At 45.0% G+C, this 24480-nt stretch overlaps 1 protein-coding gene across 2 annotated transcripts in view; it reads left to right on the top strand.

Annotated features, from left to right (window-relative positions):
- The window catches only part of LOC147459546 (ARM repeat superfamily protein), a 159136-nt gene extending 143457 nt beyond the window's left edge, over positions 1-15679 (top strand). For both annotated transcript variants that reach the window (XM_086510796.1, XM_086510795.1), the window contains exon 24: positions 15214-15679. In XM_086510796.1, coding sequence (XP_086366922.1) covers positions 15214-15399 — 186 coding nt within the window. In that variant the 3' untranslated portion in view covers positions 15400-15679. The remainder of the gene's footprint in view (positions 1-15213) is intronic.
- Positions 15680-24480: the final 8801 nt, after the last annotated feature.

Genomic DNA, 24480 nt, shown 5'->3' with positions numbered 1-24480 from the left:
TTGGTAGTGTTCTGTATAACTCAAGGAAAGAACCACAAGAACCACAAGAATTTTTTTGCTTGTTGAGGTCGCACGAACCCAAGTTTACTGGGGCGTGTCGATTCCTAATCGTGTTTTGTTGAAGAGTGACAGGAATCCCAAGAAAGAAGGGCTTGTCCAGTCTCCCCTTGTGTCTCTTTTCACTCATTGAGAGCGGACCGTGCACTTAGCGGCCGGCCAATCGACGTGAGGTGGGAAAAAGCAACCTTGGTGTGAGCGCAAGGCCGCCAAGGGGTGCGCCCGCAGGAAGGAGTAGAACTCGGGTGAAGAGAAGATCCTTCTCAAACGCGATTTGCAAGCGAAAGAACCTCAAGACCCTCAAGAACCCAAGACCCGCAAGAACCCAAGTTCCTCGTGAACTTAAGAACCCAAGACCCCAAGAACCACAAGAACCACGATTGCAGAATGGTCATCACTCAAAGCGGAATGGATACTTCGCTTATAGGTGATGAGCATGAGAGAGGTGAAGAAGAATTTTCCCCACCAGGAGGTTTTTCCGACCCTTCCCCATCTACGACAAGGATTGCGCTAACTCCTATGGAGAAGTTGGACCAGGAAAGAAAAGCAGAAATAGAGCGTGAACACAAAGAAAGAATGGCAGCCATAGAGCGTAACTACACAAAAAGAATGGCAGCCATAGATCGCGAGAACAAAGCAATAAGGCAAGAGATGTTGTGACTCTTTTCTCGAATGCAGGCACAAATGCAACAAGATCGGGAAAAGGAGACTCTCTCAGTCTCTTCTTCTCCAAAGCATGATACACAGGATTTACATGATTGTGTGAAGCATGATGATGATTTGATTGACAATGATTTGCATGATGATTAAAATGTTAATGACAAGCATGATGATTTGTATGATCAAGATGTGATTTCTCACAAGCATGATGATTTGCATGAAGAAGATGTGATTGTTCACAAGGATGATGCGTTAGTTGATGCTTTTTCTAGCGAAGCTAACCTCGTTGTAGATTCGATCAATCACGAAGAATCGATCTTGGCTCTCAAGTCGAGGTCCAAAGAAGCCCCACAGTACGATTCGATCATTCAGGAAGAAGCGATCTTGGCTCTCGAGCCTAGGTCCAAAGAACCCTTACAGGATGTATTATGTGTTCACATGATTGATACGCACGCATTGTTCGAGTGTTTCATTCGTGACGGTTTCCGGTATTTTAGTCAACATCGTTATGTGATCCCTTTTCCTAGGCATGACATATTGTATGTTGAGCACGTTTCTCTCATGGATGAGCACGAATGTATGCGGATTTTTCATGAAAAGCTGAAAAGTATGCATTCAAGGAAGTCACATTCCATGTCTCTTCCTTCGCATGACACATTTGTAGAACGAGTATGAGCACCAAGCATGGGAATTTCCGTTGTGAATGGCCACAGTTGATTGCTCTAGATCATACGAAAAAGATTCGATCTCATTGTTTGCATGTGTTTGATGAACGGGTTGTCACTCCGTCTCTATGTTCATCTACATTGCATACATAGTCTTTAGCGAAGACAAGATTGTTTCCACTCACTTTACATGGAATAGGTATGTTCATGGTTTTGTGTTGGAAGTGGTTTCAGGAATTTTCAGCCATGGAGATTCTTGAAGATGGAAGAAGCACGACTCTAGACGAAGTTGAAGCAAGGAAGGAGATTCAAAAGATTTTGGGTCGCTTTCGGCGCGGCCCAAAGAAGCAAGCATTGCAGACCTTTATGAAGTTCAAGTACCGCACGACCCACACATCAGAGTGGGCTGGCAAAGAGTCCCTTCCAGGATTCCGGATGCTATTGGCGATCTCCCTCGACGCCATACAGTTCGGTACCAGTACCTCACTTTGAAAAGGAGGGGATGTCACGTGACACATCCAACCCTATGTGTCCGTGGACAAGCTACAACACGACAAGGGTTCATTCAATCCCGAATTTCAGCAATCTAGTAGCGTTTTTGGTTTTCAGCCAATGCCGCATCAGAACAACATCGTTTCAGCCCTATGGAACAGCAGTAGAATCAGCCCAAGTTGGTTGCAGAAGAACCCCCATTTTCAGCCATCGAAAACGCAGCCAAAACAGTCATTTCTAGCCTCCCAAAACAGCCCAAAGATTAGCAGATTTTCAGCAGTTAGAAGACCACAGATTTCAGCCCTTAAGTCGTCGTCGTCATAGTCCCAGATTGCATCAGTCCATTGCATCGTCATTGTACCACTTTGTGCAATCAATAAGTAGACCACTCTCGCCGACGAGAGTGGGGCCTTCGGAGGAGGGTTTTACAACGTCTCTGGTGTCGTATCTCTCTTCTCTCTCTATCTCTCAGTCTCATACACTTGCACGCACTGTCCATTCACTTTGTTTGTGATCATAGCATTCTCCCATTAAGAACGGACGGCTCTACCTTCCATAAGAACAAAAGGAACCTTGAGCACAGTTTGGAGCACTCATCTTGAGCAAAGCGCAAACAACATTCCGCTGCACCTAACATGTCGCTGTCCTGAAGGCTGTCCTCATTAAAGGTACCCGAATCCAGCCTATCAGACATTACAATTCCAAGCTACCATCTTCAGTATGGTCCCATAGGTCTCACACCGTCATGTAGAGCATCGCTCTACAATCACCACCCAACCATCTCTGTAGAAAGCCATCTTTCTTTTCTCCCTTGCTGCTGTAATCTCTACACCTCTCTCATGTGAGCCAGCTACGAGAGGGTGAGATCATCATCAAGAAAAATACATGTCTTCTTCAAGGTTGGCCTCTTGATCAAGAACTACTACTCCTCCAAGGAGGGGAACATAGTATGAGAGCTCTATTCTTTGAGGACTCTCCCGGGCCTTCACTCTTCTTGCCCACCCTCCATCCCTTTGTGTGTAAAGGCTTCTCCATCCCCATCATGGACATGAGGCTTGTGACCTCTTTTCCAACTTGTTGACATCCTTGAGGCCGGTGACCCTCACATGTAAGGCACGTACCCACCTTATTTGCTCTTTGTCGAGGGTCATGTTAATGATGGTAGGTGTAGAAGAAGCCTTTTTACTTTTCCCTTTCTTGGCGGCCTGGATCCACTTCTCGGTCGCCTCCACTTTGTTTTGTGTTGTGGTTTGAGGACCTCGACCCAAGATGACTTCTTTTCTTCCTCCTTGATGACCCACACTTGTTCTTTGATTGTGTTCAGCTCTTCTATCATGGAAGGCTGAATTTCCCACTTTTGGCTTCAAGAAGCTCACCTTGTAGATTTTGGATGATGGAATCTTGGATGACCACTTTCTCCTCGAGCGAAGCGATCCTCCTATGCATGCCATCTCTTTCTTCACTCCCATCTTTGAAGAATAGTGCTTCTCTCTTTCCTCCACTCTTAACTTCATTGAGAGATGAAATGTTATATTAACGTCTTCAAAAGGCCAAAATGACCTATCAGACCAATCTGTTACAAAATAGTGAATCTAATACCATGTCTGGGTACAAAAGAAAGAACTAGAATAAAGATACTACTACTAGAATCCATCCTCATGTGCACTCTGGATGTCGAGAGAGTATGGCTCGAATCCTCTGCTGTAGTCTCCGTTGATGCTATGTAGCCCCTCTCTTCAATCGTGGCCGTCTGGATCTCCGTAGCTCCAGTGCTCGGTCGATGAGAGTGCCTGTAGTGATCGAATGAGTGTGGCGTGAGCTCTGTAGTGATGGCTGCTCCTCTGGCTGTCCCTAATCTGTAATTAGTCTCTGGGACTGTCTCTCTCTATCTCTCTCCAGTAAAGTGTCTATATATCTATGTAACTCAAGTAGATATAGCCCAAGACATCTCTGATCCTCATAACTCATGACCCTTTTGAAAGGACCGAAACCCTCTTTAAATAAGCAATGGAAACAGCCCCGTATCTTATAGTACAGTGTGCAATGACATTTGTAATGTAGCTCTATCTGTGGCTCTAGCTTGTATAAGCGGCATATCCTGTTGTCTGTTGGTGTCCCTCTGAATCTACCAGTCTCATTCTCCAGTTGTTGTGAGGATGTGCGTATCTGACCAATGGCACACCGCAAACCATGAGACATGTGTGTCCATGTAGCTGGGTTGAATCACAAACCCATCTCCTGTGAGTTTGAGAAGATGCTCTCTATAGAAATCTTTCTTTGTGCCCAACTCCTGTGACGGCTCTATCCATGTCCTCCTGGTATCCAGTTGGATTAGGTCCTGACAAATGAGTCTAGTAACCTCCACTCGTGTAAGAGACATCGAGGGTGCCTGAAGAGAGTACTGGAAAGGAGGCAGCCTGTCCATGGTGAAGACATGCGTCCGAAACCATGATGTCATTTGTGCATACCAGCATGAAGTGTCCCCCTGAAGAGCTAACTGTCTGGAAGACTCAAGGGCCAGTCTAGCATATGTCTTGAGTAGTATCCCACAAGTTGTGCACAAAGTAGACTAATCTGGTAAGAGCCTCAATCTCCATAGGAGGGGTAGCTAGCTCTGCTCGAATGATAGTGTGGGGTACGGAGGCCTTGGCTCTGATCAGTCGAAAGATCATAGATACCAAGGGCCTCTCCATACGTCTCCAACCATTATGGCCTACAGAAGGTCCCCATATCTGCACCCCATACAACATAGCTGAGGCTACTAAAGTATCAAAGAGTCATAACTTTGTCCGAGGTTCCTGGAACTGAACCTGCGAACACATCCTCTCCAAGCCTCCCAAGGCCGCAAAAGCTCTAGTCAGTCTGGTCTCTGTTGCCCTCCTTAAAGAAAACCTCGGCCTAGTGAAGAAAACCCCAAGGTAAGTGTATGCATCTGTATACTCTACAATCTCCTGACCATATATGAAAGTTGGAGCTGATCTCCTGATCCACTGTGGTGTGGTGTTAAACACCATAACCTTGGTTTTACCAAGGTTTACAGACAATCCACTATCCTCTGCAAACTATGCAATGTATCCAACTGTCGCTGCATACCCTCAGGTGAGTCAGAGGTCAACACAATATCATCAGCATATAACAACAATGGGATCCACGTCCCTGTCAGCTAGGCACCTCTATCACCCTCTATGTCAATTTAATCAGACACCTCATCAACATACATACCAAATAGAGTAGGAGACAATGGGCAACCTTGTTTCACCCCAATGGTGGAATGAAGTAAACCAGATATCATCTCTGGGGTGCGTACATGTCCCATCATTGATCTGTATAGAGCCATACTCCCCTAAATCAACATTATGAGCACCCCCATCTCTTGCAGTCTATGCATCAATTGAGCTCTCAATACCATGTCAAATGCTTTGCGGAAATCCACAAAGCTACAATAAATCCGTCTCCCATGAGACCTGTCCTCCTCAATGTGTCAGAATATGATCAAGAGTGGGAAAACCCCTCCTAAAACCGGCCTGGCCCTTTCCTGTACACCCTCACCCTCTGCCCAATTACTCAAGTGCTACTCAAAAATGGATACATACAAACGTGCCAATGTGTGCCCAACCATAATAGTGTGGTAATTCCCAGGCTCTGTAGAATCACCTGCCTTGAAGATAGGCACAACAGTAGACAACCTCCAAGTCTCAAGTAACCCCTCACACATGTCACGATTGAACAACACTGCAAGAACCTCTACCAGCATATCTCTAGCATGTATAAAGTGCTCTGCTACTAGACCATCATGATCATATGCCCTGCTGGTCCTCATCCTGTCAATGGCTCTCTTTACCATCTCAGTGGTAAAGAAGGTGCCGGTAGGTGGGCATGGCTCTGTAAGATCTGGAAGGGGGTCCTGTCCAGGAACCGTATATAACAATGGCGCATACTGGCCCCACACATCAGGAGAAGTAATCACTGGGGGAGGGGAATTCTCATGAAAGAATTGCCATGCCTCTCCTGAGTCTCTATTCAAGAATAACTGATACAAGTCTCCCTCCATCTGGGCCAAGTAAGCTCATTTCTTCCGTCGCACAAGGCGCCGGGAAGCAATCCGAGACTGTCTGTAAGTGATGACTCCTAAAAGAAGATCCCTCTGAAGTTGGGCTCTCATCTCTCTGCACTCCTCATCATACCAACTATTGTGGGGCATGCCGCCTCCAACTCGACTGAGTGTGTGGGTATGCCTTTGATGGTGCACCATGCAATGTCTCAGTCAGTAAAGTGGTGCACTACTCCACTGAGTGGCCAAGACGAATTGTGCATAGACGGCTATAGATCTCCTCCATATAAACCGAGTCAGTCTCTGGTGTAAATGTATAACGGGTATGTGACCTGCCTCCTGATGTCTCGGCTGTAGTATACTGAATTGAAACGGACAATGTCAAAAGAGCATGATCCACTGCTATGCCCACGGGTTTGGCTCCCACTATGAAATCCTAAATACAAGGAATAAAGCTCGGCTGTGCCATAACATAGTGGAAAGCATGTGAAACCAGCTGCTCCAGGAAATCGGTGTAAAGCCATTAAGTATGGCTAACCCATGTGTAGTTGTCGTCTCCGTGAGGTATCTCCCATACTCCATTTGCTCTCTGTCGTGTGAGCATCTGTCAAGCCCCAACTCACCCACATCCAGCTCTCTAAGCATCTCATCTGAAGTGTCGTAGAAGATTGTCTGAGAGTTGCCCGTTCGGGCATTGAAGGCCCCTACGAGGATGATATCACCATCCGTAGAAAACTCCCATATACCATCATCTAGTATAGAGAAAGGCGACTGTCCTCTGGATGCAACATATACTAGGGGGGGGAAGTAACATATGGCAATGTATAGAAATCGGCCTGTGTCAGCTCTCAGTCTCACCCACATGTATCTAGCATGATCATCTCTCCGTACAATATGTATTACTTGTTGTTATCCTCCCTAAATAGCACTACTACTCCTATTGAACCTCTACTCCCATGCTCAGATCTCGTGACTGTCCTGTGGGTTGTCTCCCATGTGTATCCCATCACATTGGCATAAGTTGTCCAAGGGCCTGATGAGTCTCTGAGAAGAAAACAATGTCCCTGTCTCTGAAACTGTCCTCAAAGGCACCAACATCCAACCTCATAGATCCATTACAATTCCAAATAGCCATCTTCAATGTTGTCCCATAGGTCTCACACTGTCATGTAGAACACCGCTCTACAATCACCACCCGATCATCTCTGTAAAAGGCCATCTTTCCCTTCTTCCTTGCCGCCATAATATCTGGCATTACCTCTCTCATATGCGCAAGCTATGAAGATCATCACCAAGGAAAATACATGTCTTCTTGAGAGTAGGCCTCTTTTTCAAGAATTCCTTCTTCCTCTTCCAAGGAGGGGAAGCGTAGTATGAGAGCTCTCCCTTTTGAAGATTCTCCCGGGCCATCACGCTTCTTGTCCACTCTCCATGCCTTTGTGTGTGAAGGCTTGTCCACCCCCATCATGGATGTGAGGCTTGTGACCTCTTTTTCCACATTGTTTATGTCCTTGAGGTCGGTTACCCTCACATGTAGAGCCCGCATCCTCCTCCTTTGTTCCTCTTTGAGGGTCATGTTAATAAGAGTGGGTGTACAAGGAGCTTCCTTACCTTTCCTTTCTTGGCGACCTCAATCCATTTTTCGGCCCCTCTACTTTCTTTTGTGTTGCGGAGATGACCGCGGCCCATGACTTCTTCTCCTCATCCTCCTTGATAACCCGTATTTCTTCTCTCATGGTTTTCAATTCTTCCATCATGGATGGCTGAATTTCGCCTTCTTCGAGTCGCCCACTTTTTGCTACAAGAAGTTCACCTTGGAGAGTTCGGATTGTGGCTTCTTGTGAAGCCGCTTGTTCTTCGATGCAAGAGATCCTTTCGCATAGGTTTCTCTTCTCTTCTTTCCATTCCTCCATCTTTCAAAGAAAGGTTGCATCCATCTCTTTTTTCCACTCCTTCACTTCAGATTCAAGTGTTGATATCCGCTTCTTGGTGATCTAGAACTTCATGTTGAGAGGGAGGCGGGCTTAGCCGTTGGGGAGGCCATGCGAAAGGTGTCAATGGGTAGTCCCTCTATTTGGGTTAAGCATGCAGCCCCTTAGCTCAAAACTTTAGCCCACGTTATGTAAACTTTAGCTTCAGCTTTCGTAATAGTTTTACCTGCTTGCGATTTGAACAATGATTCGTCTACTACTGCACGCTACGGTGAGCTGAAAAATGAGCAGTGTGCTGAAAGTGAGGTAAGGCCATGACTTGCATGGGCACAAGGGAAGCATGCAGAGATTGGAGGCTGTTTTGAGAGAGAGAGAGAGAGAGAGAGAGAAATGAAATGAAATGTTATATTAACGTCTTCAAAAGGCCAAAGTGACCTATGAGACCAGAAAGTTAGAGAGAGAGAGAGAGCACTCGTTGCAGGCTCCAAAATTGGATCGGTCTCCTTCGTCTGGTTTGGGGCACAAGGGAACCACGCAGAGATTGGAGGCTGTTTTACGAGAGAGAGAGAGAGAGAGAGAGAGAGAGAGAGAGAGAGAGAGAGAGAGAGAGAGAGAGAGAGAGAGAGAGAGAGAGAGAGAGAGAAATGAAATGAAATGAAATGATATATTAACGTCTACAAGAGGCCAAAATGACCTATGAGACCAACTGATTACAATGATGAGTCTAGTACCAAGTCTGGGTACAAACAAGAAAACTACAAACAAAGAAATGATAGGAGTGCTACCGACTCCTATGGGTGGCTGGTAGGCTGAGCAATGGTATCATGCCATAAAGGTACAAAGTGGGGATAAGTGTCACCATGATACAATATAGCAGTAGCATGAAGCCTATCCCGATCGACATTCTGGGTGTCGTGCTAGAATCCTGTGGATCCTCTGCCGCAATCTCCGCTGGTGCTGCGTGGCCCCCCTCCTCAGTCGCGGTCGTCTCGATCTCCCTAACTCAATAGCTCGATCAATGAGAGTACCGCTGATGTGTGTATGGGTGGGAACCGAGCTCTCTGGTGGTGGTGTCCTCTCTGACTCTGTGGTACTCAGACTGAAGAAATCTGAGATGCATCTCTGGGACTGTCTCTGTCTTTGCCCATTCAATAGAGCGTCTCTATGTCTCTGAATCTCAAGTAGGAATAATCCGAGACATCTGTGATCCTGATATCTCATGACTCTGTCTAACGAGTCAAAACCATCTCTGAATAGACAATGAAAGCGTCCCCGTATCTCATAGTAGACTGTGCAGCGACGTATGTAGTGAAACTCTGTCTCTGGCTCTGCATGGCATAACTGACATATCCTACTGTCTGTTGGTATGCCTCTGAATCTACCTGTCTCAATCCCAAGCTGGTGTGTAGATGTGCGAATCTGGCCAATAGCACATCGTAACCTATGAGATAGATGTGTGTCCATGTAACTGGGCCGTGTGACAAATCCGTCTGTCGTGAGTTGAAGAAGATGTTCTCTATAGAAAACCCTCTTCGTACCCAACTCCCGTGATGGTTCTATCCATGTCCTCTTGCTATCAAGCTGGATAAGATCCTGCCGAATGAGTCTAGTAGTCTCCATCCGCGTAAGAGCCAAGGATGGTGCATCAAGAGAATACTGGAAAGGGGGCAGCCTGTCCATGCTGAAACCATGCCTCTGAAACCATGAGCTCATCTGTGCATACCAACATGATGTATCTCCCTGTAATGCCAGCTGTCTGGATGACTCGAGAGCAAGCCTGGCATACCTGTCCCTGGTGGTGTCCCATAAGCTGTGTACAAATGATACTGATCTGGTGAGTGCCTCAACCTCCATAGGTGGGGCAGCCAGCTCCGCTCGTATGATGTCATGTGGGACTGAGGCCTTGGCTCTAATCAGCCTAGAAATCATAGATATCAGGGGTCTCTCCATATTAGTCCATCCAGCACTGTCAATAGACGGTCCCCAAACCTGAACCGCGTAGTGCATAACTGAAGCGACCAAAGTATCGAAAAGCCAGAGCTTTGTTCGAGGTTCCTGGAACTGAACTTGGGAACAAATCCTCTCTAAACCACCTAGGGCTGCATAGGCACGAGTCAATCTAGTGTCTGATGCCACTTTTAGTGTGAACCTCGGTCCACTAAAGACCACCCCAAGATATGTGTATGCATCAGTGTACTCCATACTGTCCTGTCCATATGTGAAAGTAGGTGCTGATCTCCTAACCCACTGTGGCGTGGTATTAAATACCATGACCTTGGTTTTACCAAGGTTGACAGACAATCCACTATCCTCTGCAAAACTATGCAATGCGTCCAAATGTCTCTGCATACCCTCTGGCGATTCTGATATCAACAGGATATCGTCAGCATACAATAAAAGAGGGATCCATGTCCCTGCAAGCTGTGCACCTCTATCTCCTCCTCTGTCAATATAATCAGAGACCCCATCAACATACATACCAAATAAAGTAGAGGACAGTGGGCATCCCTGTTTCACTCCGATGGTGGAGTGAACTATGTCGGATATCCCCTCTGATGTGCGTACATGACCCATCACTGATCTGTACAATGCCATGATCCCCCACATCAGCTCTGTGGGTACCCCCAATTCCATAAGGCGGTGCATCAATCTGGCCCTCGGCACTGTGTCAAAGGCTTTGCGAAAATCCACAAAGCTGCAGTATATCCGTCTACCATGTGCTCGACCCCCCTCAATGATAGCCCTGAGTGTAAAGACATGATCTAGTGTGGAGAAACCCCTTCTGAAACCAGCCTGCCCAGGTGCTCGTATGCCCATAATCTCTGCCCAACAGCTCAGCCTATGCTCGAGGATGGATGCATATAACCATGCCAATGTGTGTCCTACCATGATAGTACGGTAATTCCCCGGCACTGTGGGGTCACCTGTCTTGAAGATAGGTACAATAGTAGATAATCTCCAAGACTCAGGGAGACCCTCACACATGACACGGTTGAATAGCCGTGCAAGCACCTCTGCCAATAAATCCTCAGCATGTATAATGTGCTCTGCTACCAAACCCTCATGATCCTGTGCCCGTCTGGTCTTCATCCTGTCAATGGCCTCCTTTACCATCTCAGTGGTAAAGAAGGTGCTCGTAGCCGGACATGGCTGTGGTGGGTCTGGTAATGGTGGTTGTCCAGGTACAGTGTATAAAGATGTTGCATACTGCCCCCATACCTCTGTAGAAGTAATCACTGGTGGGGGAGACTTTTCATGGAATAGACGCCAAGCCTCTCCTGAATCTCTACTAAGGAAGAGCTGATATAAATCTTGCTCCATCTGGACCAAGAAAGCTCGCTTCTTCCGTCGCACTAGTCGTCGTGTAGCAATGCGAGACTGTCTATAGGTGATCACTCCCAATGTAAGGTCCCGCTGTATCTGAGCTCTCCTCTGTCGACACTCCTCATCATACCAGTTGTTCTGAGGCATGTGCCCATAACGACGTCTCTGCCCAGGTTGAGTGTGTGGATATGCCTCTGTCGCTGCCCCATGTAATGTCACTGTCAGTATAGATGTGATCTCCTCCACTGTGTATACTGGCTCTGATGTGCATAAAAGCCTACGTATCTCCTCTACATATACTGAGTCAGTCTCTGGTGTAAAAGTATAGCGTGTATGTCCACCACCCCGTGAGGCCTGAGATGTATTGTACTCAAAGGAGACTGATAATGTTAAAAGTGCATGATCTACTGCTATCCCAACTGGCCTGGGCCCCACTGTGAAATCCTGAATGTGAGAGATAAAGCTCGGATGTGTCAGAACATAGTCTACAGTGCTGGACCCATGTCTATGTGGAAAACAAGTAAAACCTGTAGACAATGGGAAAGTCGTTAAGCCATTCAGTATGGCTAAACTGTGAGTAGTCGTCATCTCTCTCAGGTATCTCCCATACTCTGTATGCTCTCTGTCATGTGAGCATCTCTCAAGTCCCAACTCCTCTGGCTCTAGCTCTCTAAGCATCTCCTCTGATGTGTCATAGAAGACTGTCTGTGAGCTGCCTGTACGGGCATTGAAATCCCCCAGGAGTATGATGTCTCCATCTTTGGAGAACTCCCAGATATCATCATCAAGTACAGAGTAAGGAGACTGTCCTCTGGGTGAAGCATATACTGAAGTGCTGGGAGGAAAATAGCATATGGCGATGTACAAGAAACGTCCAGTCTCTGCCCTCAGCCTCACCCACAAGTATCTGGCCTGATCATCTCTCCGAACTATGTGCAATAGTGGTTGGAGCTCCTCTCTGAAAAGAACTGCTACACCTCCTGATCCTCTAGTCCCATGCGCAGTTCTGGTGCATGTCCTACAAGCTGTCTCCCATCTGTATCCTGATATGTGCGGCATCAACTGTCCTGGAGCCTGATGAGTCTCTGAGTAGAAAACAATGTCTCTGTCTCTGAAGCTATCCTCAAAGGCCCCCACATCAAGTCTATACGAACCATTACAGTTCCAAACTGCCATCCTGAGAGTGGTCCCATAGGTCTCGCACCGTCATGTAGAGCGGTGCTCTGTAATCACTACTCGTCCATTTCTGTAGAAAGCTAACTTCCCCTTCTCCCTTGTTGCTATAATCTCTGGCATGACCTCTCTCATATGTGCAAGCTGTGAGAGCGTAAGATCATCTCCTAAAAAGATACCTGTTTTCTTGAGGGTTGGCCTCTTCTTTAAAAAGTCTTTCTTTTCTTCCATGGAGGGAAAGCGCAAAATGAGAGCCCGTCCTTTTGAACTCTCCCCATTACCTTCAGTCTTCTTGCCCACTCTCCAAGCTTGTGTGTGTGAGGGCTTCTCCACCCCCATCATGGACATGAGGCTCTTCACCTCTTGGTCCACCTTATCTGAATCTTTTAGGCCGGTCACTCTCACGTGTAGAGCGCGTACCCTTCTTCGTTGTTCCTCTTCTAGTGTTTTGTTGATGATGTCGGGTGTAGTCGGAATTTCCTTGCCCTTTCCCTTCTTGACAACTTCAATCCATTTTTCAGCCTCGTCCATTTTCTTTTGCGTTTTGGAGAGAACCTCCACCCATGAGGTCTTCATTTCTCCTTCCTCCTTTATTTCTTTGACTTGTGCTCGTATACTATTCAGCTCGTCAATCATTGATGGTTGAATTTCCCCATCTTCAAGGCGTCTTGCCTCTTTGGTTTCGTCTAGTTCCTCCCGAAGGGCTGAGATGCTACTTTTTAAAGCTTGAATTTCATCCCGGAACTCCTTGCGTTCTAGTTCCCTCGCCTGTTCCTCCCTCTTTTTCCATTCGAGAATTAAATTCTTCTCTTTCTTCCACTCATCCATGTGGGCTTTGCATTCTTTCAACTCCTTTTCAATGGCTGTCATCCTCTTGCTTGTGACCATGTAGTGTGCCGCCATTTGTCTTGCCTTATTTGTTTCACTTTCTGAGAGAGAGGAGAGAGCAACCTATACGCACCGCATTATGCATACATATGTTTCCCCATTCAGCCTACATGGCATATGTTTGCTTTCTGTATGTGTCAATTTGCAATTTCTGTGAGCTCGGCAGTTTCCAAATTCCTTGCAAATAAATCCCTGCAGGTCTGCGGGCAGCAAATGTAGAAAACTGGTGAAAGAACAGGTCGCTGCAGCAAAATGAAGGTTCGCGTGCTGAGGCACCTGCTGTTGCTGTTGCACCTGCTCGCCCTTCTGTTGTTGCACCTACACGCCCCCCTGCTACTGTGCCTGCGTGCTCTCCGACAGTTGTACCTGCTGCCGCTACACGCCCCCCTGCTGCTGCGCCTGTGCGTTCTCTTTCAGTTGCACCTGCGCGAGTCTGTCAGCTGGGAGAGAGAGCCCCTTGCAATTCCACCTGCTGCTACACGCCCCCCTGCTGCTGCGCCTGTGCGTTCTCTTGCAATTGCACATGCGCGAGCCTGTCAGCTGGCAGAGAGAGAGAGAGAGAGAGAGAGAGAGAGAGAGAGAGAGAGAGAGAGAGAGAGAGAGAGAGAGAGAGAGAGAGAGAAACAGCCTGCTGCTGACTGCTGCGTGAACCCTAAAACAGGCCTGTCTGTTGCGCGAACCCTAAAAAACAGGCCTCTGTTTGCTGCGCGAACCCTAACAACAGCTTGTTACTGCTGTGCAAACCCCAAAACAGGCCTCTGTCTGCTGCGCGAAGCCTAAAAACAGCTTGTTACTGATGCGCGAACCCTAAAGCAGACCTCTATCTGCTGCGCAAACCCTAAAAACAGAGCAGAGAGAGAGAGAGAGAGAGAGAGAGAGAGATGAAATGTTATATTAACGTCTTCTAAGGGCCATATTGACCTATGAGACCAGAGAGTTACATCATGGTGAATCTGATACAAGGTCTGGATAAAAAGAAAGAAAGAAACTAACTAAACAAAAACGCTCTAGAGCTGTAAAAGGTGGGTATCAAGAGCCTAAGAGGTACATATACAGAAAGTGGATGTCTATCTCAGAGATGAGATACAAAATGGTGGATATGTGTATCAGAATCTGGAGATGGCTCGCATCAGTCGTTGCATGATCGTGTCGATGTCCTCCATGGTGATAGTTTGTGGAGGGCTTCTCCCATGTCTTGCAATATTGATTTGATCCTCTGCTGCAACCTCCTCCATTGATGGGAGCATCCCCTCATCCTGGCCTCCTGGATCTCCCCAGCTCTGCTACTCGATCACTGAGTACCTCTGCTAGTGATGTGCCGTGTATCCCTCTGTGTATCCCTCTCTGGCTGGTCTCGTCTCTACTCAATTTCTGGATGGAAGATCATTGTGATCTATCTCTGGGTGTGTCTCCCAATGTGTGAGCCTCTCTCTCTCAGTAACCCTGCTCAATATTGCTGGATCTCCAATGGATAGAAGCCCAAAACCCTCTCTAAAGTGGCGGTGAAAGTGGCCACGTATCTCATAGTATGCTGTACAGTGACATATACAATGAAGCTGTGTCTCTGGCTCTCTCTTACACAGCTGGCACAACTTGGCCTCAGCTGAAATGCCTCGATATCGGCCAGTCTCAGATGTGATGATGTTGGAATCTGTCCAATAGCACATCGTAATCTGTGGGACAAGTAAGTGTCCATGTAGGCAGGCCTAATAAGAACCCATTCCTTTGTGAGCGGGAGAAAATGCTCTTTATATGTAGTCATCTTTGTGCCTAGCTCCAGTATAGGCTGTATCCATGTCCTCTTGGTATCCAACTAAAACAGATCATGTCGTACAAGTCTAGTGACCTCCCTCCGTATCAAAAAGAGAGAGGGGGTGCATCTAGAGAATACTGAAAGGGGGGGAGCCTGTTTAGAGAGAGAGAGAGAGAGAGAGAGAGAGAGAGAGAGAGAGAGATTTGTTAAATCTTGCAGGAGCGTCTAGCAGCAGCAAGACTGTTGGCATCTCTTCTATCGTCTGCAGATGTTGTGATGAATGAAGTAGCTCCTTATTTGTCAGAGGCCATGCTAACTTTGGAGAGCATTTCAAGAATGGATACCTCGTCTGATTTAAGAGATTTATGTGAAAAGCTCTTGGCATGTATGATGGATTCATCTTGATTTCAACAACGTGACCTGACTTATTTAAACCCAAATGCAAAGGTAACTTTGTAGAGAGCATGTGTCGGAGAACGAAGATCTTGATGTAATGTAACCATGCTCATCACCATGGCCTAAGAATGTACTACCCAATTCACCTTGCTTTGCATCATCCTATGCAACAGTCCGGGAGAGAGAGAGAGAGAGAGAGAGAGAGAGAGAGAGAGACTTTAATTTGTGACCATTTGTTGATGAATGATGCAAGTATTTGAACAAATATAAAAATAATGAAGGTGAAAAAGCTTAGTGGCAACACACTTAGGTGGAAGGGATAATGAGGGGCCTCAAATTGCAATAGAATGTGTTTCTCAAAGATTCTCAAAGAGAGAGTGTGTGTGTGTGTGGATATTATATACATATGCACACATGTGCGCGTGCGCGCGCACACACACACACACACACATGGAGAGAGTGGAGGAAGAAAGACATCTTTTCCTTTGACAAAGTGGAATTTCTTATTCCATCTGTGGTTGCCCCCACTTTAGTATCCAGTTTATGGACACATGGTGTATCAAAAATGGCTTTCATGTGATAAACTTGGTGTTGTTTTGGAAGCTATGGCAATAATGGAATATTCAAGAGGGATCTGGAAGATGGACAAGACATTACATAAGAAACACAACCTTCCAACCCTCGAAACACCAAACTTTCCTTTTCACTGGTTGCAAGAAGGGACAAATACATACAAGACCATGCACAAAAAGTACAATGTCACTAGTCTGACTTCAAACATGTTTTTTGGGAGAACATATATATGCGACAAACTTTAATAAGGAAGAAATCTCAAGTGTCTATGATAGGCTTGATTGAGTACATCATGGGTGACAGAAATTTGACAAGAAAAGGTTCATGCACCCCAAGCTTAGCTCAACAATTGCCCTCTTAACCTTGAGTTTGGGAAGGTCTTGATAATTGCAACAACTATGACAATAGTAATGACAATGATTGTGGCTGACCATCTGACACAGGCGAATGACAACAAGCTCCGTGGGTAGTGAGATAGAGATATCTCTTTACAATTGTAGGTGGGGGGTCTCTTCTTTACAACATACAAGGAGATGGCTATGAATGCACAAATTTTGCATACATGTTCGGTGACGTAGTGTATATTGTAACATGTAAGTTTTGTGGTAGAAAACAATTTTCAAAATTTTATAAAAGCATAAAAACAAGCTTCATCGAGCTCTTTAGGCAAGTTTGCATCAATGAAAGAGTTGGCCCTTAGGAGCATTTATTATCGATTGAGGTATTTTAATGTTAGGGAGATTTGGGAGAACCAGGCTACAAATATGCAATAGAACTTTGATTTTGATCATGCATCATGTCATCATGATATGAAATCTATTTCTCCCACCAACATCGTTTTGTTGAAGAATATGCGGCATTTTACATTATTTCATATCCCATGACTACCCAAAACATACATTAAATTTGTTGGGTGTGTCCTTTCCTCCAAGACTAGAATGGAGGGTGCCCATATTTACAATAGAATGCGTTACATAAAGATAGATTCTTGAAGCATTAACACTTTGGACTTTGCCTTTAGTGTATGCATACCTTGAATAAACATCAATAAAAGGCACAAAGTATAAGTGGTTACATCAAACCATAAACATGAATTGAACATGTAACTTATAAGTAGCTGTCACATAGTGATCCCTTAAAACATTTCATTTTTTGCAAGAATTAGCCTTCACATGCATGTCTAGACAGTACCTCAAGAGGGAGAAACAAAGCAACCACTTCAATTTTTTTGTAAACACATAGTAAATTGTGCATAAACTGTGCATCCCAAATTAAACATAATTTTACCAACTCCCTTGATTGGATGAAGTGAATTGTTGAAGTAAAATTAAACATAATTTTACCAACTCCCTTGATTGGATGAAGTGAATTGTTGGCACAAGTGACACTATTCCGTGTAGGGTAGCCTTCAAAGAAGTATATTTCCATGATGTGAAAAAATGGTGAAGAGGAAGGAGGGTGGTGGCACTTTCAAGACACACACAATAGACACAAAGTATGTGGAACAATGGACAATTTAATTAAAATTCAAATAGTATATACTAGTGGTACTACAAAATTGGTTGGATAGTACTATGACTAACAAGATTTGGTACTAATTTTGCATGATAAACTTCACTTTAATGATGGATTTATTTCTAATGCCAATATCACGGCTAATGAGCTCGATAAGCTCAAATATATAATGCACTCAATGAAAGTGTGTTGCACAATCCAACACCACTCAATACGATGAACAATACTATGCTCACAACTCTAAATCCACACTCTCTAGTTCACAACTTGCATGCTCACACAAACATCTTTAAAAAGATGTAGGTTGCTAAGCTAAGTGAATCTTGTCAATTCCTCTAGTTCATAAATGATACAGACATGGGGAATAACTTCTTTTCATATTTCATCAAGAGATAGTAGATTGTGGGATATTGGCTCTGCAACAGTACTTTCTAGCTACCTATTGCACATGAAATGTCCCCTTGAGTGTAAGAACACTTTTCAACAACTAACTTGGTCCTTTTTTGTATGTTGCACAAACATGTAGTATGACCAAGGATATGATCATTGACATACATGCTTAGGGTCCTCCATCATATCACATCTTTGACATTGCTTCATCACACCACCAACATAGGAGCTTGTTCACATCTTTTTCATGAGAGATGGTGTGGACTTGTATACTTTAGCACCCTTCCTCCACTGTAGTAGAATCTCGAATGAGCAAACTTATCTTGGATAAAATGAGAGAAATTGTAGCGTGGATAGTGTGTCGTGCTCTCTACAGTGGGCGCTCCTCAGTGCAATGTGCATGACATCTCACTCAAACAGACTGAAAACAAAGGAAAATAGATAACAACTGATCACACAGAGACACAACAGCAGACCAGAACATAGGACTCGACTATCTCAAAGAACCGATACAGACTGTGGTGTGGCAACACACTCAGCTCCAGCCCAGGACTCACAGGTATAATGGGGGTGTCGAGGCTCAGATGTACAAGGATGTGCAGACGTGCTGTGTGTCTTGACTAGCTACTCTAGACGATGACATGAAGAAAATCCTATGACCCAACCGCTACTACTCATATATACAACCATAAAGAGCCACCAACGGCTCATAAAAGTCGGCATCTAAGTCTATCTCCACTGAGTGGCAGTGGTGACCTGGCCACGATGTCCACTAGGCCACCGTATCCCTGCCACGTGTCACTACCCAGCGAGTCCGTCCAGTGTGAACCAGACCAAACCAAAGACCAACTGTAAAGTCCAAATTGTACTTACTGTCCTGTGAAAGTGACATTGTAGCCTGCTACTACAGGTTGCCCGTCACAAAACCGCTCCCCATTCCGAAGAGTGGAAAACTGAAAAATTGAAAGATCTGCAGCAGGTCTACTAATGGTGAAAACTCCAAAAGATGATATCAAGTGGTGGTCGGATGATGGAGGGGGGGGCTGGTAGAAAGGTAGGTAAGGAGATGGAGGCCATGTGTATGGTGGAGGGTAGTGGCCATGAGGAGGGTACATTGGATATTGAGTGGCCACCCCATGAGTAGCAGCAGACTGAGTAGGGTGAGTAGGTGGGATAGGTGGAAACCCAGGAAAAGATTGAGTAGGCTGAGAAGGTGGGACAGTTGGTGGGAACCCAAGGAAGCTGTGGTAGAAGGGAGAAGAGAAAGAGGTGGACTGGGAGGGGGAGGCCATAGAGGACCCATGAAACTATGAGAAAGCCGATCCTGCTGGCTTAGACTCCATAGTACGATGTGTTTTCTCAGTTGCTTGAGAATCCCTTGAATACGCTTTGGAAACGTCTGTCTGTAGTGCCATAGCATGAACTTGCGTAGAACTTGGAGCTATAGTTGTATCTGTAGTTGTTTGTGAAATGGCTATAGATTGATATTTGGCACATGAGGGACACACTGACTTTACCACAGGAAAAAGTTCCTGAACTACAACCATATCATTTGCCTCTTTTAACCGTATTTGTTGAGTGCAGACTATATATTTGAGGTCCTGTATACCTGTTGAGTGAGAATCCTTATACGATCTTGAGCCTGAGCAATTAACATATCCCTATCCATCGATCGTTGAAGGTGGCTATGCACATCCCTTTGCATACTGTCATAGACAGCCCGATGCAGACCGTTAGTACCTTGCAATGAGATGGCTGCATCTATAATCGTTGAAATTGCTCTTCTGTCCGCATCTAGAAGTCTATCGGCTTGAGGCACAAAATTGGCAAACATGTCAGGTTGCCTAGAGCTAGGTGTCCCTGAGCTAGATGCCCATGCAGTACCCTTATGTGTCCCTGCACTAGGAGTAGTAGTAGGTGGTATTGCCGACACCACTAGAGTAGTAGTAGGTGGTACTCGCGACACCATTGGAGAGTGTGTTTGGGTGCTTGCAACACTACTAACAAGAGGTGGTGTAAAAGTAGAGGTAGCCACAGAAGTAGTCATGCTCACTCTTGGGTTTGCGGTATTGATGTCAGAGCTTTTAACCTGTGATTCAAAGAAAGGTAGTGTTGCTAGCTCTTTCGTCGAATCCTTTTGTACTTTAGCTCTCTTGCATAAAGTACCTTTTCCTTTGGTCATTTTGGAACGGCCTTGTTCTTTGGCATCATCTTATAGAGTGAGACCAGCAGTTGCATCTGCTTTTTGCTGCATAAGTTGCACTACCCAATACATAATAGGGGCTGCATAACAATTGAACCTCTCCGCTTTTCCTTTACATTGAGTCCGAAATCGCTTTGCCTTGTTCTGTAGCACCTTAAAGAGCAAATGGTGAAACGATACGGCAGACAGTGGCAGAGACAAAAAAAATGCATCGCATATTCCTAGAGAGGATAGAACCACTGCTCTTTCTGGTGCGCGCAGTAAAAAATAATAATGTAAAATTGAGTATAGCTGATGATTCCTGTGATAGTCCCCATGCGAGTGCAGCAACAATTCTTGACACGCATTTGCAGTGTCTTCAAGGGGGAGATTGGAGAAGGTTTTTGTGGTGGGCAAAGGTGTCAGCACATTCATTATCCCCATCGCATGACCAATATCCTTCACTGTAAGAGTAATTCCATTTAGTTTTGGAAAAGTAAGTAAGAGGACACTCAGCTTAGCACTGGAAATTGTGCAGGACAAATCTGCTTGAGCCAGATTTTGGAGACCCAAGTGTAGTATCTGCTGATTGAGAGAACACATCTTTGAATGCTGGGTTAGGCACCTGTAAATGATAGATCATTAGTAAGGGTACCTTCGAAATGTCACTAGAAGGGCGGGGCACCTGGAGGGTGACCTTGCCAGCAGTGACTAATTAGGGTGAATCTTCCTCGGAAGATTCTCCTGACAGTTGCTCTGAACTAGGGGCATAGTCTGATTTACTGTCACTGTTATCCCCAGAGGAGACAGAGGACTCTTCCTCCGACTGGAGGTGAAGCTCTCGATTTCGAGTGTATGAATCATCTTGATAAGATATACTAGAGAATCTGTTTGGATTGAATGTGTAATTGATGATAGCACCTAGTACTGATACTGATATAACTATTTTCGCAACTGAGTGGAGCTCCTTAAACCACAACCAGATACATTTTCTCAGCCACACCCAAATACATGTACATTACTATCACTATTGTTACTGTCACTGTAGCAAGGTCGAGCTTGAAATTTACTCTGTTCTGAACTTAACTCTGTTCAACTGCTACTCCAAGTACTATCCAGCATTGGGTGGCCAAAAATTAGGTAGAGAAAGGAATTCGACGAAGGCGATAGAGGGAGAGAGGGACCACCAGATAGCGAGGGAGGGAGAGAGGCTACCAGATGGCGATGGCAGAGTTGCTTGCTTTCGGCCTGGGCTGAAAACGCTTTGCCAGGGTTGCAGTGTGTTTTTTTTTTTTTTTTAACGAGGCTGACTTAAAACGCTTAGGCTGACTTTAGCTTAGCTGACGTTTGCTGACGTGGCTGCCAAAGGTTGAGATGGATGGGGGGCGAGGGCGAGAGCGAGGCCATGGGCGAGGGCGAGGCCGACCCAGGGCGAGCCTAGCAAGGCGAAGACAGCAGGCAGTGGCGAGCCAGCTTGGCAAGCCAGCATGGCTAGGGCGAGCATGGCAGCATGGCGAAGACGAGGATAGGTGAGGGAAACACTGGGCGAGCTCAGTAAGGGCGAGGGCCGAAGGCGAGGCCATCAACGGCTAGGCCATCATGTGCAACGGCGAGGCCATCAACGACTAGGCCACCACAACAGCAAAACAAACACAGGTCGGAGCAGGTTGGGAAGATTAAAGCAAGTTGGGACGATTAAAGGTAATGCAGAGACAAAGAATGAGAATGGTATGTGAAAATGGAGAAGTTAAATTGATAATGAACATATAAATATGCACACCACAAGATACCCAATTGAAGAGCAATTAGAGAACTTAGTGCCTAGTGTGTCGTGCTAGAGATGATGAGAAGCTAGAAGGTTTACAACAAGGGGGATGGAATTTCATATAACTTCAATACACCTTCATACACAAAGACAGAGTCAACAAAATCTAGAAACACTCTCACCAGAGCAGCGAAGAGAGGCGAAGAGAGGTACATGAAATACTAACACAGAGTGAAGGAGAGAGTATTACAAAATTCAAAGTCATACCCACCAAAGCAGCAGAATTAGAGCGTCCAAAGAAGGAGAGGGAGAGTGTGTCTGGGATAGGGATGGGAACATTAAGATCCAGTTTAGGGTTCATGAGTCGGCAAAGATCAACACTTGCTTTTAGACCCTTGACCGTCAACTTAAGTATGATAACATTTGATCCTAAACCCATTGACTAAAGGCAGCGGAAGTCCCTCCAATGTGGCTAATTGTACGGCCCCTTGGGGTAGAATCTTTGCACCTTGTATGGTCCTAGCCAGGCTAGAATCAACTTCTTTGCTTTTTTGAGATATTTCGCTTGATTGAGTAACACCAGTGCTCCTTGTGTTAGTGGCTTTCTGAGATGGCGATCATGCCATGCTTTGCGATGAAGGGGGGTTTTATTTTTGCGAGCTTTCAGTTTCAAGCTTTTACAATTGGAACTGTTTTTTCGAGCTTTTAAACCCAAATTTTACACCAATGATATCTTTAAATATCATTGTATAGTGGAAAAACTCAAAACCTTACAGTACAATCCTTCAACTACCAAACACTTTTAAGAAATATGGAAGCATGTCTATGCTTATGCAAAATGAAACTTTATAAAAAGCACCATTTGTATGTATTTTTGAGGCTGTACTGAAAACGTGGGCTCCCACATGGGATTTCTTTCACATAAACTCTTATTTCCATCACTTTAATGATTTTGTTATCTCACAAAAATCAACACACAAGCCAATGGTGTCAACATAATCTAACTACAAAAGAAAGCTCCAATCAAAGTCATCTCCACATCATGTGGCGGTCATGTACCAAACAAACACAAATGAAGTATCCAAATGAAATGTATGGAGCATACCAAAATGCCATGTCAATGTCATATGGCTGCCATGTACATAAAAACATAAATCAAAACATGAAGATGTGTACTATCAGAATAGAGTTTCCTCAACCAAATGTGCATCCGCAATCAACATTTCACAGGTCCACATGCAATATCGGTCAAACATCCTTCATAGAGCACATGATCTAGCTCTAGATATATGCAATGCCTCATATCTTCCACAGAAGCTCGGCCCAAACCACCACACCCCGCAAACAAGTCCAAAACATAGTCATGAGGCTCAGTAAATGTTGCCAGCAACCACCTGACCATATAAAAAATAAATTAGAAACCGAATGCAAACACATATATACCATAACATTCACTAGTATCATACTTTGGACTAATCTTACCGAAAGAACAAAGAAGACCGCTCTGCCCCGCCTCTAAGAATAACACCATCAATCTCAATGGGAAAGACTACATCATCTATCATGTAGCTACAATCTGCTGGAAACAATCTCTCGGCAATTTTCTCCCCTGCCTCTCTATCATAGTGTGGCACAGGATGGCCAATACGATACCAAAGACACATGGTAAGATCAAGTACCTGCATAAATAAAAAACTCAAAGAATGAATGGCATAGCTACAATGTTTTTAGTTAGGAAATTAAACTATGAAACTAAGTTTGTTATCTTACTGCCTCTCTAGTGAGTGGATGCCGATATGTCTTCTTATTACACATGAGAGTCCATGTACGTAAGAGCACAAGTCCTACCCTAGTTGCATCTGCAATAAAATCTCCAATATGCTCGGCCATGCACATGGTCACTAAAAACCCCTCATCGGCCAAAAACTCACGAGCAACATCCATGCACCCTGTCACTAGACCCCTGGAAAATGTGTTCCACTTGGGAACACTCATGCCCTCTACAAAAGTGAATGATGACATGTAAGCATACAACCATAGTTAGTTGTAGGTACTAGTCCAAAGAAAAGTTACTTACCCAATGGGATTGGTCCTATACCATCCACAAGCAAACTTGTAGGAAAATCTGCAAAGATAAGCCTAGCAACCTCACGACATGGCACACCATCTTTGCTATATAGATTTGTATTCTGTGTCGCAAAAAAATTGTTGATGCCATAAGAAAACCAAACATGAATTATGTTCAAAATCATAGAACAATGCAAGAAGAAAATGCAAATAAGTAAGCACTATGAAAATCTACCTATCAAGGGCAAACTTATCAATTTGGGATATATCCACAAGCAAAACATCTACAATAGTTTGGTAATGGAACCTTGCAAGCATTATCCAAATTAGCTTTGAATTAGGAAATATGGAAGACAGATATGCTAACAATTTTCTTAAACTTACCAACAGATCGTGTGATCGGCCTTCTCTCCCAAGCCTCTCGCCCAAGTGAAGACTCTGCAACAAACGAAGTAGTGTGCACCAATGAGGATGTAGTGGGCACAATAGAAGAGGGTGCCATATGGGGTATAGTGGTTCCCAAAGAGGACATGCCGGGCTCTGCAGATGGCACAATGGGAGGCATTGAAGAAGGAGTGGATTTCCTTGATGTACTTGG

This window comes from Adiantum capillus-veneris, chromosome 4 (assembly GCF_014529385.1).
Source record: "Adiantum capillus-veneris isolate H3 chromosome 4, ASM1452938v2, whole genome shotgun sequence".
Classification (NCBI taxonomy): domain Eukaryota; kingdom Viridiplantae; phylum Streptophyta; class Polypodiopsida; order Polypodiales; family Pteridaceae; genus Adiantum; species Adiantum capillus-veneris.
Note: the sequence above shows the minus strand (reverse complement) of the source record. Positions and strands in the feature narration are given on the sequence as shown.